The 13,594-nt window shown below is 36.9% G+C and overlaps 1 protein-coding gene across 1 annotated transcript in view; it reads right to left on the bottom strand.

Moving 5' to 3' along the window:
• The window catches only part of Usp30 (ubiquitin specific protease 30), a 268,673-nt gene that overhangs the window by 47,681 nt on the left and 207,398 nt on the right, over window positions 1–13,594 (bottom strand). The window contains exon 8 of the mRNA XM_090381070.1: window positions 9,187–9,395. Within this exon, the coding sequence (XP_090237196.1) occupies window positions 9,187–9,395 (209 nt within the window). The remainder of the gene's footprint in view (window positions 1–9,186; window positions 9,396–13,594) is intronic.

The following is a 13,594-nucleotide window of genomic DNA, read 5'->3' as shown; positions in this document are numbered from 1 at the left end:
CAGAAGTAACAGATGAATTTGATGGAATGAAGTAGAGATTTTAAGCCAGAGAAAATCAAAAAGAGGCGATTCCAAATTAGTCAGTCTTTGACGGGGAATATCAAAGTGGACAAGGCTTCAAAACATTTCAATTATATAATGCATAATGGATGAGAAGGGATTGCTTGAACTTTGCTCAGGAGAATAAACATGGGTTTCACCAATGAGTCTGCAATAAGCAAAGTGGCAGTACTGCATCAGTTGATGAGTCATCTACTACCTAGGATTGCCTGGTGACATAGAGGGGTACATTCTCCTTTGTGATGTGGACAGCACACCTTGACCCCTGCTTATGTTGGATCACACCTTGGTGGTTTTCTCCAGTATACTAGGTGCAGTCTATCAGGATCTGAACATGGGGAGGTGGTATACTTAGGGTTACTAACAGTCTCACCATTGGGAAAGTGAAAGAAGAGGATCTGGTTGTCACAGAATGACTGGATTTCGCCAAAATTCATTTCACTTAGCTCATGAGTGTCACCTGAAAATTAGTTTCATCAGCATTTTAGACTCTCAGGTAGCAAGCACTAGCTTCTCACAATGTCTATGACAAGCCTCAGGGACAAAAGGAATAATAAATTAATAATTGAAGTCATTAATTGTTTTATACCAAAGAGATAACCATTCAAAATTTAAACCAAACAGATGTTGGATGAATTGATGAGCTCAGTGGCAGAGAGTAAAAATGCACAGGATGATTACGAATTGGCAGGAGGATACAGAGTCAAACAATAAGTACAAGCAAGCGAGTAATCAAGTTACTCTCAGAGAGTTTGAGAACTCTTTGGCTAAGAATATACAGAAAAGCAACAAGGAATTCTGTACATATGTTAACAATAGAAGGAAAGGAAAGGAATGGATCAAATTGGTCCACTGAATATGACTGGCATAACTGATGATGATACTGTACAGATTGCTGATGAACTGAATAAATATTCTGCATCTATATTCCTTTATGAAGTTTTTGGAGATGGGATTAGCAGGTCTATTGATTATTGATTGGGAGTCAAGTGATTTTATAACAGAAAGTAAGATGGAAGAGAAATTACTATAGCTAAAAGTGAACCTAAAATATCTGGGGCTGATGGAATCTATCCAATTACAGTAAAACCTCACTAATCGGGTTACAGTTAATCTGTAGTGCAATATCAGGGCAACTTGTTGTGAAGGCATTCACAATATGAGATATAACAAGTACGATGCCATTTCACCAACTTAAGTGATTTACTATGAACTAACATGATGCTATGCACTAATTTGTTCGATTAGCAAGTTTTCCGTAGTCTGAGGCTTTTAACACTAAAGTCTTTTTAGTGGTATTCACAGACACTATAGTGCTGTTGGTCTGCATGGTGTTTAGTTAGCGGCAGCAGCAGAAAAGTTTGCAAAACATGTGAAGTCACACATTTACTTGCAGTTCAGGATGGCTGTGGCAATTTAGACAGGGCAGTCAAGAGTAAAATCACAAATTTATTGATAACGCACTGTTTGTTTCTGATCAGCGAATTTAATCTTGGTTCTCTCCAAATGTCTACAAGTCTTTTCTCATCACTGGGCACACGGTTCCATAAAATCGAAACTTGTTCAATTGGGTTTAGAAAATAATGACACTTGCTGTGTCAGCAGTGAGAAGAATGGTTGCACATTGTATTCCACTGCTTTTATTATTGTGACTTTAGAAATTCCTTACTAGAAAAGGTTCTGCAGTTCTCGGCTGACAATGTAAAAGTTCTGGTTGAAACTGTCTCCAATTTCAACCATTCTCAACAGTTTTCTGTTGACGTTTTCAACAGAAGGCAGTTACTGACAACTTCCACGGCAAGTTCCAACAACACATTATTATGAATGGATGCTTTCTATTTGCATTCTCTTGCCGTTCATGATTATCCTTAGTAACAATGAAATTTATGAAGCCTTCAGTGAGTTATTTCTTTCTTTCTTTTTCTCTAGTATGAGCAACTAGAGAAATCTGCTGGCATCCCCCGATTTAGCACTGCATTCAGTGGGTGTGGGATCTGTCCCTTTCTGGGCAATTAAGTTATTAATACAGGCCCACCTCCTCGTGCTGAGGATGGGTACCACTTTACTGCTGTCCAGTTAAGGTGGCACATATAAACCACATGCGATTTACAGTTGGCCAAACTACAGCATTCTGTAAACAATATGATGATAACTGGAGGAGTTCAACTCAGTTCCAGGTGTCACTGCTACACTGAACAGTTACCTGTATACATGCATACATATTTTTCTATAGAGTGAGTGTTTTATTGTTATTTATGGATTTGTATGAGATAGTCTATAATCAGAAGGAGTTCCCCTGCAGAACCAGATGATTGTAGAAGAAAAGTGTTTGTACATATGTTAATCAAAAAAAAAAAAAAAAAAAAAAGTGGAGATTTAGACAAAGGCACAATATTACTAATAGCAAAATTTGTGGTGAAGCCCTAAGTGGTGATGTTGAAGGTGTTGGGCCATTTAGAAAAAAAGTTAAAAGAAATAGTAATACAATCAAGACAAAACTCACCAGTTTCTTCAAACCTGCATTATTATTATTACGTTCAAAAACAAGTACAACTGAGTCTTCTATGGATGGATAAATGTATTGTCTTTTGATAGTTTTTAAATAAAGGCTTTACACTGATATTTTTTTTTATTTATTTTCATTAGCACTACCTACGTCATTAAATTTTCTATTTATTTGTGTTCTAAGTTTTTTTTTCTTTCAGGGCTATCTTTTGCTCCACTAATCTACAGATAAACTACAGATTATTGCTTAAACCGGATGACCTATCCTGCAATTAATCTGGATTAGCGAGGGTTTAATGTATATTAAAAAGAGAGAATCTTTATTCAGAAGTACCTGCAGATTGGAGATGTGCAAATGTACCTTCTATTCTACAAAGGAGACTCAAAGGGTACAGCGGGTAACTACACCTGTAAGTTTAACCTCTGTGCCAGGAAAAATAACAGGATTAATAGTTGAAGAAATAATGCAAGATCATTTGAACAAATCCATGTTGTGACTACCATAATGCAACCATAACATGGATTTGTTCAAGGGAAATCAGTCCTCACATACACCAATCAGCCAAAACATTATGACCAACGAGTCGTTATGCAAATCGAAGCAACTCAGATGAACTATGGCACGTGTGTGGGTCCAGACACGGTATAAAAAACACCTGATACTGAGCTCCGTTAATCAGTGTTACTCTTGTTCTTCAGATGGGAAAGGCAGCGGACTTAAGAGAGTTTGACAATAGGCAAATTGTATGGCCAGACAAGATCATGGGTCAGAGCATATCTGAAATCATTTTTTGGTTTTTAAGAGCATTAACAACTAAGGCCATATTGCTCCAGGGATATGCGGTGGTCATTCCTGACCTCTCCGCATCCTCCGTATTTGGTGGTCATGGGCTCGAACCATATCTGAAATGGCATGGCTGGTGGGGTGCTCACGGTCAGCCGTGGTTAGCACCTACCGAAAGTGGTCCGAGGGGGGCCCACGAACTGCCAGCGAGGTGTTGGATGACCATGGCTCATCGATGCTCAAGGTGAGCAAAGGCTCTCCTGGATTGTACGTGGCAATAGAAGGGCAACTGTGGTGCAACTCGTCGGTAACTGGAATGCTACTGACGGCAGTAATGTGTCACAACACATCAAACCCTGCTGAAAATGGAGCTGCATAGCCGCAGGCCGCTCTGAGTGGCCATGCTAACCACGGTTTACCGGTGACAATGCCTACAATGGGCATGCAAGCATCATAACTGGACCTTGAGTGACTGGAAGGTCGTTTGGTCTGATGAATCATGTTTCCTGTTGCACCGTGTGGACGGCCAGATACATGTGCATCGTTTACCTGGGGAAGTGATGGCGCCTGGATGCAACATGGGACGAAAACAAGCCAGTGTCGTGCTTTGGGCAATGTTCTGCTGGGATACCCTGGGTCCAGTCATCCACGTGCCGGGCACTCTGACATCTACCACCTACCTAAACATCAGTGCTGACCAGGTACACCCTTTCGTGGCAACGGTCTTCCCCTCTGGCGGTGCCGTCTTTCAGCAGGATAATGTGCCATGCCACACTGCCCAGATTGTTCAAGACTGGTTCGCAGAACACAAGGAAGACTTCCAGGTATTGCCCTTTTTTTTTTTTTTTTTTTGTGTTTTTGTATGGGCGGCTCCTAGAACAGAAGTTCATCTCCGCCTCGTTGCTCTGTTCAGTTTTTATAGACTCTGTAAAGGTAAGGCCGGTGTGTGTCTTAAAAAATAAATAATATTTTTTATTTATTTTTTTTATTTATTTATTTTATTTTATTTATTTATTTATTTTTTTTTTTCCAAACCGAATCCACACAGGAATATCCCAGATTGGATGAAGATAGATGAAAAGGAAGGGGAGAGAGGAAAAAAAAAAAAAAAAAAAAAAAGCTTTTCATCCCGCACGGGAGAAAGTGATAGGAAAGAAAAACTGTGTTTGTGAGCTTATGTGTGTGTGTGTTCTGTAGCGTGATGTTGTGTTTTGGCCTATTGGCTACCTGGAAGGAGTGATCACCTGGACGATTCCTCCAGGTACTCGTCCCTAGCAGAAGAAGGGCAAGGCCTCCCCTGCTATCTGCACGCCCTCCTCCCTGGGGAAGAGTTCCCAGGGAAGAAAGAAAAACTTGTATAAGATGAAGAGAGGGAAGGAGTAAAGAGGAGAAGGACTGTTCCGGCCCAGGAAAGTCCCAATCCAGGATGGATAGCTAGAACAACAACGCAAACAAATAAATAAATAAATAAATAATAATAATAAAAAAAAAAAAAATTAGTGTGAGAGAGGAGCTTTCCTGGTCTGGGGAGCCCCAGCCCAGGTCAGAACGCGAAAAAAAAAAAAAAAAAAAGATTTAAATCCCACAACCTGGTCAAGGAAAGGAATAGAGCCAGGATGTCAGCAAGCAGAATGATGTTAAAGGGGAAAAAAAAAAAAATAAATAAAATAAATAAATAAGAAAGAAAAGAAAGAGGGATTTTTTTTTTTTTTTAAATTATCCCACACGGGGTGGATAGGAAAAGGCTATCAGGAGAGTGCTAGGGCTACTAGTGCTAGCTGATTATGAGAAGAGAGAGAGTAAAAAAATAATAAAAATAAATAACTAGTTATTGAATTGCAGAAGCTTCTAGATTGCCCTGGCCTCTAAATTCCCCAGATATCAATCCCATCAAGCATCTGTGGTTTGTGTTGGAACAGCACCTTCGATCTGTGGCGTGTCAACCGCAGACCTTACAGGAGTTAAAGGATCTGTTGGTTACGTTGGTACCAGATACCACAAGACACACTTAGAAATCTTGTAGCATCCATATCTCACCAGGTATGAGCTGTTTTGGCTGCACATGGACGACCAACATCATATTAGGTAGGTGGTCATAATGTTTTGGCTCATCGCTGTATCTCATTAGCTATTATGAGGTTGTTAGAAAGGAACTGGATACAAACAATGATTTTGACATCATATACTTAGATTTCAGTAGTCTTTGATACTTATGACATGTACAATTGTATAACTTGGAACAACGCTCCATCCGGAGCAATTTACTACCTATGGATAAAAGGATGGTTAAGTGGTTATAAATGGACACTGCTCTTCGTGGACTATGAAACAAGGAAACATCAGTGGGGTTCTGCAGGGCTTAATGTTGGGCCTGTTACTGTTTTTAATATTTATTAATGATACTGACATTGGTATTTCAACTCTAATGCCTGGGGTTGATGATACAAAAAGTGAGAATCTTTTCTATCTAATCATCTATATCTAAATGATCTAGATAAACTTGGCAGATGGGCTGGAAAATGCAAGATACTGCATTTGGGTAATAGTAATCCCAGAATAACATACCAATTGTGTGTTATTACACTCAAAGTGGTGCATAATGAAAGAGATCTAGGGTTAATTGTACAGTCCATATGAAATTCTCTGAGCAGTGCCCAAACAGGCTGCTCATGAAGTTCTATCAATGATATACAGGAATCTGCCAAAAAGAACAGTGGTGACAATATTATTGTACAAAGTAATGGTTAGGCCACCCACAGAGTACTGCATACAGGTTTAGAAACATGATCTGAGGAATGACATAGATCTGTTGGAAAGGGTGCAGAGAAGAAAAACAAGTTTAGTGGTGGGGGAGGGCACACAAAAAGGATATTTCTACCAAGAAATACAGGCTCTATATATTGCAGTCTCCAGAAAATAAGCATGGTGATTTAACTGAAGTTTTTAAGGCTTTAAAAGTAAACTAAATGTTGATAGCACCTTTACCTTTTCTCAGATGAAACACATAAGAGGCATATATATTTAAATTGGAAATGGATGAGAGTAGAATAGATGTGCAGAAATTCACATTCAGTCATACAAAGAATAATCAGTTTTGGAATAATCACCTAATTTTTGTGAATATCAATAATAACAGCAGACTTATCAGCATTTCCCATCATATTTTAGTCTCACCTGTATGATTTTATCTATTTGTTAATTACCATTAAATTTTAATAGAAAACAGAGGAGGGGGGAAAACCATTTTTTTCTTGACAGGTACTGTTAAAAGACAACCTGGTCAAAGAGCTGCAAAGAGGCTCCCCCTCCTCCCAAAGAGGGAGTGCTTAATATTTCCTGCCAAAAATGTTAGGTGTTAATCTAATAAACCTAGTTATGATTTTTTTATATAAAATTATTCCATATTTATAACAAATTGAGCAGAGTTAAAGCTTTATTAGCAAATTACACCACTATGCATGATTTTTGATGTTTGTAAACTAGTAGCTGCTTTTAACTCAATTTTTTAAGCTGATTTCAGAAATGTTATTCATTTTTTTTCATGTACCATTTTTTCACAAATCACTTAAGTTGATGTTATGACTTGTATTATTGAATGTATTAAGTTAGGAGTAAATGCTGGGAATTTGTAAATTAAACATTCATATATTGACAATGCTGCCTTCAGTCATTTGTTTCTTGACCTTGAGAGCTCCATGCAACAGTGTTTATTAGTGTGAGCTCAGTTTATTTTTGAGGTTGTGTCAAACTTGTGCTGAAAAGTGAGTAAAATGTCTTCATGTAAGTGTTTAAACAATCCAAACTTATTTTGTTATATTTGTAGAAGTTATGTAGTCCTCAAACAAAGACAAAACATTACAGAAGTTGTAAAAAATGTGTATTGTGCTTATTTTGGAGTGACACTCAGTGACAAAGATAGACTAAGATAAACAATGGACTCCAAACAGTTTGGCAAACCTGTGTTGAAGCACTGAGATTGTGGAAAAAAGAGTAAAGAGAAGGCTATGTCATTTGCAATTCCCATGATTTGGTAGGAGCCTACAAACCACCATGATGACTGTTACTTTTGCTTAGTTAATGTAGAGGGATACAATGCAAAGAGTACGAAAGGCATTGTGTATCCTAATATTCCATCTGCCATTAGACAACATGGAGATAATCTGCCAATTCCATGTCCTTCCATGTATATTGGAGAATGTAGCAGAAGGGAGTGCTGAAAGTGAAGTTTACATGCCTGGAGACAGAGTCCAGCCCTTAACTGTTTTCGCAGCATGAACTCAATGATCTGGTAAGAGATTTAAATTCACCAAAGGAATCTACAGAACTCCTTGGTTCTAAATTCAAGTCAAAAAAATCTTCTAGCACATGGGACATTTTTCTCATGGTACATACACAGAAATGAGAACTAGTCCCCTACTTTTCTGATGATGATTCTATGGTTTTTTTGCAATAATATAAATGACTTAATGAACTAGTTAGGAATTAGTTACAATCCTACACAGTGGAGACTTTTTATTGGCTCATCAAAGAGGAATCTCAAATATGTGTTGATACCCAATGGAAATAAATATGGGTCAATTCCAGTAGCTCACTCTGTGCATTTTATTGAAAGAAACATCAGAAATTGAAGTTGTTGACAAATATTAAGAATGAAGAACATGGTCGGTTGTCTGTGCTGATTTTAAGTGATAGGCAAGTTACCTGGACAGCAATCTGGCTACACAAAAATGCCTTGCTTTTTGTGTGAGTGGGACAGTTGGGCAAGGAGTAAGCAATGGGATGTTAAAATCTGGCCAAAGAGCAGTTTGATGCCTGGATCAAGGAACATAGTTCATAAACCACTAGTAGACTCCCAAAACTGTCCTGCTTTCACCCTTGCACATCAAACTGGGTTTGATGAAACAGTTTGTGAAAGCATTACCTGAGGAAGATCTCGGCTTCAACTACCTTTGTACTAAATACCCATCAATCATCCAGGTGAAGCTAATACAAGGTACTTTTGTTGGAAATAAAATTTGCAAACTGATGAGAAACCAAGATTTTGAGGGGAACTATGAATAAAAGGGAAAAACAGGCATGCATTAGCTTCAGATCTGTTGTTCAGAACGTTTTTAGGGGACAACAAGAATCTAGTTGAAAATATGTTAGCAAACTTCAAAAAGCTAGGATGCAATATTAGTGTCAAGGTACATTTTTACCACTCCCACAACTACTTCCCAGAAAATCAGGAAGTGTTAGTGAAGAATAGGGTGAGAGGTTTCACCAGGACATTAAAGACATGGAGATGAAGTACTAGGGTGGATGGAATGTCAACATGATGGCTAACTATTGGTGTATGCTGAAGAGGGAAAGTAGAAGGATCCATAAAATCAAAAGAACAAAAATTTGACCCATTGTAGATCAGTTTTTAAAATGAGAGGAGAGTGTTTAGTGAACTTTTTACTACACTACCCTTTTTTAATAGTGTTTTCAACATGTATCTAAATATAAAAGTCTGGTAAAAGTAGCATTTTGTTATAATTTTAGTGCAAAAATTCTGCCAAAATTAATAAAAATTTGTTAAAAATTAATAAAAAATCAAATTTTCTTTTGTGATTTTTTTTAAAGAAACCCGACATGACAGAAACAAGTTATTTTTGAAATCAGCATTAGAAAATGATTTGGAAACACCCTTTTTTGAGAAAACATCGGTGATTTTTTTTTAAAAATGCAGAGTGATGTTATTATTCTAAATAAGAAATAATGGATAAAATTCCATTTCTGAATAGACTGTAACAGTATGCATAAATCAACAATTACAAAATTATACAAGCTATCATAAAAGATACAAGCTGTACCTCTCATTATCAATATGACTACCTCCAATTAATCGTGTCCATGGATGACTACCATTATTTCCATTTCTCTTGCTATTAGTAGTAGATTGATATACATAATCATCCATAGACAAAAATTCTGGGAAATCAATATGATCAAAACATTTCATTGGCATTCCATTGCTCAGCCAAACTGTTCTCTGAATATGTATGCAAAGGCATTCAGGAAGCTGGAAAACAAATAATAAATATGTAAAAAATAAATTAACGCTGCTAATCAAGAAAGCTCTGATTCAGGGATAGGCAACCCATAGTCTGTGGACCAACTTAATATGGTCTAAGGTGACCTTCTGAAAAACTGGTGTTAAGCCTTCATTATTATTCAAAGTAAAATTTTAACCTTCTGTGACTCATATACAGTGTTTGATACATTTTTTTTCCATACTCCATATTCTCTTGTGTTCCCTAGAATTCCTAAACACAAAAATCTAGGAATTTTCCCTAGAATACAGTTGTTCCCCACTATAGGTGCACTATATATTTTGATAGCCTGCTCCAGAACTGCACTCTGTTCTTCCACAAAGGAATATTGCTTCAAATACCTTGGGAGGCAGGGGTGGATTTAGGCATGGTCTTTATGGGCTGCAGCCCAGGGCCCTGTTCAATCAAAGGCCCCTTCGTGGTAAAAAAAAAAATAAAAAACAATTTAAATTAAAAATTTAAGAAAAAATAAATTATACAAAATTTTTTCGTACCTAGATAAAGTTTAAATCGTTAGTTTGCAACACTATTTTTGGATTTAAATAAAATATCAATGTTTTAAATGACAGTAAATAGTAAATATGGCTCTAACTTCTATCGCCTCTGTCGGTAGAATCAAAATATACTTTGTCATTTTTCAATTAGGCAAATAATGTGGCAATGTCGGAATGGGGGGGGGGGCAGTGCAAGTCTAGCTCCTCTAAAGCGTAACTCTCACCGTTTGACATTTGAGGTTATGTATAGTACAGTATAGTTGAATATTAAATAGTCATTCGTTTGGTGAAGTGTACTGTTCACGTGCTTCGTTTCTTCACTGATAAGTTTCGGCAAAGTTTACTAAATAAATATAAGTTAAATCACTCTCCGGAAATCTTTTGTCGGCACGTAAATTCAATCGTTTTTTTTTGCATTTCCTCGAAATGAGCCATAATAAAAATAACTGGACACCGTTTATTTAGCATTAGTACAGGCATACGGTGCAAGAAAGCAAGCTTGTGCAGCATCAGCCAAAAAAAAAAAAAAAAAAAACTGCTCCCATTTCACCCTAAATTCGTTCAAAAATACCTGTCCAGCTCAGCCTTAAATTTATTTAGGCTATCAACTTCCACAACAAAGGTTGGAGGTCTGTTCCACCAACCAACTAAGTAAGTTGAAGTAAGTGGTAGGCACTAGCAAGCGGCGCAAGCTATAAGCTTGCCTACTTGACAATGAAAGATGTAAAATCTTACAAATTTAAAATAAAAATAATTGTTTTGCTAGAAGTAATGTTAAAGTTTGAAGAACCCTAGATTTAGTGATGGGATAGTTTAAGCGTGAGAACTGAGAATAGTAGCAAAGGGGTAAACAAGTAATTCAAATACTGTAATATGAGAGAGCAAACAGCAACAGCAGGACTAAGTAAAGGGGTGCCATTTGAGAACAGGCATGAAGGGGTTGCTTAAGGAAGAACAATAGATATGAAGCGGGATTATGCGAGGCGTCTCCTTTGATCTATGACATCATTGGAGCCAAAACAGGAAATGACTGGACGTCCAGTGTCCGCGTCAAATTAAAAACGGCGTCAGGCTGACTGATTTTTGGATGTTCAGATACATTTAGAGAGAAGGTGTGAAACGAAAATGAGTGTTTTTGGAGGTTTCCGTGGACATGAAAGGATCATACTGCCTGTGAGAAAAAAATAAGAAAGTTCGAGAATTGTATTGGCAAATGGAAAGGAATGTAAATTTAAACAGAGGGGAAGGATTAGTTGGGGGAGGCGTGCCAAACTTGAGGGGAAGAGTGAAGTTCGGGGAAAGAAAAATTGAGAGAAAAGGGCATTCTGTGTCCCGACTACTGTGTGGTGTGGTCAAAGGGGAGAAAGAAGGTCATGAGTATGGGTTGAAATGGAGGTAGGCAAGTTTGGTAATGTAGGCCCTTGTAAAGAGAATGAGCCAGGTATGTACACCTGTGAATGTATCGTCTACACAAGAAGGTGCGTCATGTCAAGAGTGCCCCAGAAGTTAAAGTAAGCTGTCAGCCTCGAAAGAAAACTGGAGTGCCCCCAGCAGTCTCGAAGGAAAACCGGAGAGCCCACGAAACTGAAGTAAGCCTGTCAGCACGTGGGAACCCGAACGCAAGGACATTGGAAGTAGTGGAGATGTTGGAAAGTAAGTCTGTTCCTTGTTTCTTTATTGAATCCTGAACTCAAGGACTCATAACCTAGCTCTGTAAGCCATTGAGTGATAGTCCTTGTAAAAGAAAGGAACATTCCTGTTGTTAATGATTATGAATAAATGTAAGGGTGGTTCAGGAGTAGTAAAATCAAAGTAATAATGTAAAGGAATTAGCAAAGAAATTTTATTTATAAGGGTAGTACTGTAAGGATCGTTAACCTATGTCGTTAAATTAGGCCAAGTGCCAAACAAGGTAACATATCAGATGAGGTGCAAAGAGAAATAAATTTTATTAATAGATAAACCTCGTGAGTAAAGAGGGATGACTAAGGTGATAACTAGGGTGGCTAGGATATTAATTAAGAATGGGTGACCTATAAGCAATGTTTTAGAGATAAGAGGATACTGGACGTAATACGTTTTATGTGTGAGAGGCTAAAACAAAGATTCTAAAAGAGTAATAAGAGCTGAAGTAAATATTATTGATGTAAGAGAAAGAAAGAAAAAAAATGGTAAGGTAAGAGAATGATTGAGTAATCATTGTGGAGTCAATTTTATGTAAAATACAACTGATACAAACTGATGTTTAATAATTCTCATATTGAGAATAACTGAGGGGGAGGGAGAGGAGAGAGAGAGAGAGAGAGAGAGAGAGAGAGAGAGAGAGAGAGAGAGAGAGAGAGAGAGAGAGAGAGAGAGAGAGAGAGAGAGAGAGAGAGAAGTGTATTGTAGCATGGTTTACATATGTATATGAAATTAGGAAGCTTGTATGTAATTATTTGTTCTTTTATGTAAATGTTGTATGCTCATTAACAGTTTGTTAAATTTTGTAAACAAAATGTGTGGCTTTAATGGTCTGCTAACAATTGCTTTACACACCCTAGAAATTGGAATTTTCTGAAAATTGTAGTCAGATTTGTGTACATGGGGGTGATAAAGAGGTCAATAGGGTGTTCAGCGAATTGCAAATTTTTAGATAGTTAATAAGAAAAATAAGTAAATAATAAAAATAATATAATAAAAAATAACAAAAAATAATCCTCCCCCCCCACAACAACCCACAACAACTAACCTAATATGGTGGTGGATTGTTTTTTTAGGTTTTTTTTAATTTCTTTTCAGATTAAATAAATACCTAAAAAAATTTCTGGTAGAAAATATAAAAGCAGAGCTGAAAAACGAAAAATACAATTAAATAGAGAAAAAGAAAGAAGTAAATGTGCCAAAATTTCAAATTTTTTTTGTATTGGAAAATAAAAATGAGAATCTAAACGATATAGATGCTGTAATTAGCGAAGAGAGAATAACTTAATGGAAGAGAAACAGAAAAAAACAACAAAATGTATATAACAATAATGAAGAATTACTAGAACCTAGAATCACAACCGAGAACCTCTAAAAACAATGTTGATGTTGACGGACATTCAGTACCAGACAAAAATATACAAGACCTAGACGATGACCAATTCTCTGAAGTCTCTGTTGCTGTTTTGCAAGAAGATAGTGATGAAGAGGCTTTAGAAAATGCAGAGTTGCTTGCTAAATATGTTGACATAGGTTTGTGGCCTACATAGTTAAATGATAATTTTATTAATCACTGTCTCTCACGTGAAGTGATTTATTTCCAAAATAAAGATCCAAAAAATATATATCCAGTTTCAATAAGGAATTACAAAGAACAAAACAGATCATTTTCAAATAAGTACTTTACGAAAAAAATTAAAATGGTCAATTACTGGAAAGATCTTGGTTGTGCTATTCTACCAGTATGGGAAGTGTTTTTTGTCTAGTCTGCAAACTTTTCTCTAAAGTCCCTTCTCAATACACAACCGCATTCTCTGACTGGAAACATATAGGACCCTGTTTAGAAAGTCACGAAAATTCTAATGACCATAAGAAATCATTGTTAGTATGGTTAACACATAAAGAAAATAAGTCTGTTATTGACAAGCAGTTGCAGGAGCAACTAAGAAAAGATACGGAATATTACCACAATGTCCTAAAACGTGTTATTG

The sequence above is a fragment of the Mastigoproctus giganteus genome, chromosome 9, assembly GCF_048544385.1.
Source record: "Mastigoproctus giganteus isolate SK-2022 chromosome 9, ASM4854438v1, whole genome shotgun sequence".
NCBI lineage: Eukaryota > Metazoa > Arthropoda > Arachnida > Uropygi > Thelyphonidae > Mastigoproctus > Mastigoproctus giganteus.
This window is presented reverse-complemented; position numbering and strand designations above follow the sequence as displayed.